The 3,703-nt window shown below is 37.7% G+C and overlaps 1 protein-coding gene across 1 annotated transcript in view; it reads right to left on the bottom strand.

The window, feature by feature from the left end:
- The window catches only part of LOC107101973 (secretion-regulating guanine nucleotide exchange factor-like), a gene marked incomplete at its 5' end in the record, with an annotated part of 15,965 nt that overhangs the window by 9,979 nt on the left and 2,283 nt on the right, over positions 1 to 3,703 (bottom strand). Inside the window, 2 exon segments of the mRNA XM_015401077.1 lie at positions 102 to 138; positions 2,601 to 2,764. Of these exon segments, the coding sequence (XP_015256563.1) occupies positions 102 to 138; positions 2,601 to 2,764 (201 nt within the window).

Raw genomic sequence — 3,703 nt, 5'->3', positions numbered from 1 at the left:
AGTTGCGATTTCCTTAATGTTATTGCGCTTTTAGATTTGTAGTTGCAGTTTGCACTTCAGGGCCACCGTAGAATGACCTTTTTTAATGAGAAAACACTCACCTACGATAGCAAGATTGTGCTCAGATCCACAGGCAATCTGCAAAAGAAGAAACCAACAAAACGATGTAAAATTTACTCAGAGTAGGTATGACACTGCCGACACTATATGTGCAGATAATAGCACCTAGCCGCTCTTTGTCATGCCAGCAGTTATTTAGCAGACATATTTGGCAGAAAGTGTGAATAATGTCGTCAAAGTGAGTTGGACAAGGGCCAAATTATAATGTTTACCTAACTGATCATAACACCTGCAAAAACTGAATCTATAGTGGGGTGTTCAGATCTTGACTTGTGTTGGGAGACAGAAATCTGTTCTATTTAGACCTCAACCTTCAGGATTACACAATATTAGGCATCTACCATGAACATCTTGGCTTCAGGTGGCAGAGACATGGTTCCACACATAGATTTATGCTTTTTTCTACTCTACATATTAATAACTACCTGCTTAATTTACAGCGTTATCAGTTTTATTCGATTTTAAATCTCAATGCTGAACCTGGCTTTGTATATTTAGGGAGGTAAACAGCATCTTGACTGACTGACACCAACTGTTTCATCATCTGCAGCTCTTGTAATGCTCAAAGACTGCTAAATTATTTAAAAACTCAGGTCGTGACCTTTGTAACTTTTTCAGTTTTAGATTAAGATTCAAACAATTAACTGTGTAGTTAGCATTAGATTATTGATGATACCTTAATACCCTGAGTTTTAGAGTGTAGACACCAACTCTAAAACTTTAGATTTGCTGGGAGAACAAACCATTAAGAGTGGTAATTATGCTAAAAATGTGCAAATAATATACACCATTTATTTTAAGATAAAAAAACGTATGTTTTTTCTTTAATTATGCTCAATCAAGACGTTCTTAAGTTTCTCTTTTTTCTGGTTGCAAAAATGAATAAACAATTTTGACTAACAGACTGATGAAATATTTGCTAAGAAAGAAAAAGTCAACAGTATAATTGATTAGTGAAGTAATCTTTATTTGCAGAAACATGCAATAGCTGGCAGGTTTTTGTCTTGACCAGATCGTGTTGAAGGACCACAGGTCCAGTTCCAGCTTTCGTTAAAGTTGTCTGTTGTCAATAAAGTGAAAATAACTTTTTTTTTGTTGCTTTTAAAACCTGCTTGAACTCGGCCAGGAAATAAAAACTACAATGTTTTAGAGTAAATTGATCAAATTGAACTGTGATGTGGAAAATCAATGATACAAGCCGTTCAAAAAAAAAATTAATGCAAAACTCTGCATCCGTTAAACTGCAAAGATTTTGTCCAAAAAAAGTAAAAAAAAAACATGACAAAGTAAAGTCAGTTGTGCATCATTTCATGGGCATTGCGCTGCCGTGTGTTATGCATAAGTTAGGCTGTCATTGGACAGAAGTTGTGGACTCGTTATGAATACTCTATGAATACGCCCAAACTTTAAAAAATCCATAGAAAGTTCAGCGTCTGCCAGCGTTTTAGGAGATCCTGGGATGTCGGGCAGACGCTGGATAAATCGGCAAGGTGTGACAGGACCCTTAGTTTCTAAATAGTTTTGTGCTTTATAATGTGAAGGTAAAGACTTTTTTTTTTTAACTCTCAGAAATATGATGGGAAAAGTGTTAATCATGATGACAGTTCATAAATACCCAGCAGCAGCATCCAGAACTTTGCAGATGTCACAGTTTTTTTCTCCTCCATGTTCACAGTGACTGACATAAAGGAAATGTGTTAAAGAAATTTACATTTCAATGAGTGTCTAATGCAGCGTTGCCCACGCTGTCCTCTGTTTCTATCAGAGCTGATCTGCATTAATAAAACTGTTTTAAGCTGAAGACGACCTCAAGGAAAACAAAAAAATATATATAAATGCATAATAATTCTTGAGTCGCTGATAATTTGCTGCTTATTCTTCCCTCGTTTTTCAATTACTTAAAAATCATGATTATCTTTGCAGTTCATTGGATCTTTAAAGGCTTCAAATAAGGAGGCGGGACTAGCAGATTAACCAACTGCTCTAATTCATCTGGCTTTTCATGAAGCACTTAGACACTCAGAGATGATTCCTGTTGGACACGCCTCATTGCAGCTGAGCTGCTCTGTACTCAGCGGCGAACGATCCAGTACTTGCCCTTGTCCGTCTGACACCAACCTTACTGACAAAGCGCCGCTTCCATACAGCACCCGTTCAGCCTGCAGGTTAAGTGCCCCCCCCTCCAAAACCACACAATTAATTACTCTTATGATAGAGATGTCCGCCTTATGGAAGCAGATGTCTTCCTCATGCATAAATAACATCCTTTTGTCTGTAGGCAGAAAATCACCATGAAGTTTGAAACCATCAGCCGGGGTTTTATCTGTGGTTAGCTGCTGCCTCCTGCTGGACTTCTGACAGTATAGCTAACCATCTAACCTACACACAGACCTTCAGCGATAAAAACTTAAGATTTAGATGAATGATTGCTGAAAAGGCAATCACCCCCAAAGATGAAGGGCTTTGACACTGAATGCTACCTGTGTTGCTCCATTAAGGGATGTAACTTCTACTGGGAGGCAATCCTTCCTGTTTCCCTCAGCTTCAGGACCAGGACCAGGCTTCTCTGCGTTCTGGTTGACTGAGGGCGGTCGACCAAGCTGCCCGTAATCTCCTCTACCCCATGTCAGTACTCTCCCACTCTCTGAAAGAAAATTGGAGCAAATAGTCATTTTTGGACATAGATATCAAATATCAATGTCAACAGTATTGAATAATTAAATAACAGAACAAAACTTAATTGTCTGAAATGTAAACTAACTAGACTCTCCCCTTACTGTCATGTCTTTAGAATCAGTCTGAAAAATTAATGCTTAAATAAGTAGAAAATCTCCTGAAAGGGACAGTAGGTCTGCTGCTGCTGATGGAGTCTATGTTCATTCATGGAGTCGCTTCTAGTTTAACTTGCAGTTTGTTCTCTAAGATCATGATAAAGAGTGCCCAAAAAAACAAAACGTCACATTTTCTTATTAAAAAAAGATTTTATGAAGCAAAATATTTATATCGAGTAATAAAATCAAATATTAAAACCACTACATTTTTCTAAGGTCAACATTTGTGTGACCATTTTCAATAATCTTTCTGCTGCTGTAAATCTGCCCATTGTGGGACAATAAAGACATTTTCTATTCTATTATATAAAAGGGGTAGAAAGATATAAGTAAATCTAAACACTGTATGTAAAAAAAAATATATCTGCAAAATCTCTAATGTTCAACAACAAAAAATAGTAACAGATAAAAACCTTTAGATAAATCAAACATTATGTCACATATCTGACTCAATAACCATTGAAACAACTATTTTTCATGCATCTCAGACGGAACCATTCACAGACTTGTATTATATTAAACTGAACTTCCAATTTTCACCACTGTTCGGCGCCAAGTAACCTTTCCTCTGATCACAGAGCAGCCGGCTTGCTTGGTCTCGCAATGAATCCTGGGTAAACCAAGGATAGCGAGGATACATCGGACCTGTCCTTCAAATCGGGTAAAAAGAAGGCCGCATTTTAAGGCCGCATAACGAGGACTCTTGGAATCCGACCAGACCTCGGCGGCGTGCTATGACGTAATCGTCCTTC

The sequence above is a fragment of the Cyprinodon variegatus genome, unplaced genomic scaffold (genome assembly GCF_000732505.1).
Source record: "Cyprinodon variegatus isolate N-32 unplaced genomic scaffold, C_variegatus-1.0 Scaffold1181, whole genome shotgun sequence".
NCBI classification, from domain to species: domain Eukaryota; kingdom Metazoa; phylum Chordata; class Actinopteri; order Cyprinodontiformes; family Cyprinodontidae; genus Cyprinodon; species Cyprinodon variegatus.
This window is presented reverse-complemented; position numbering and strand designations above follow the sequence as displayed.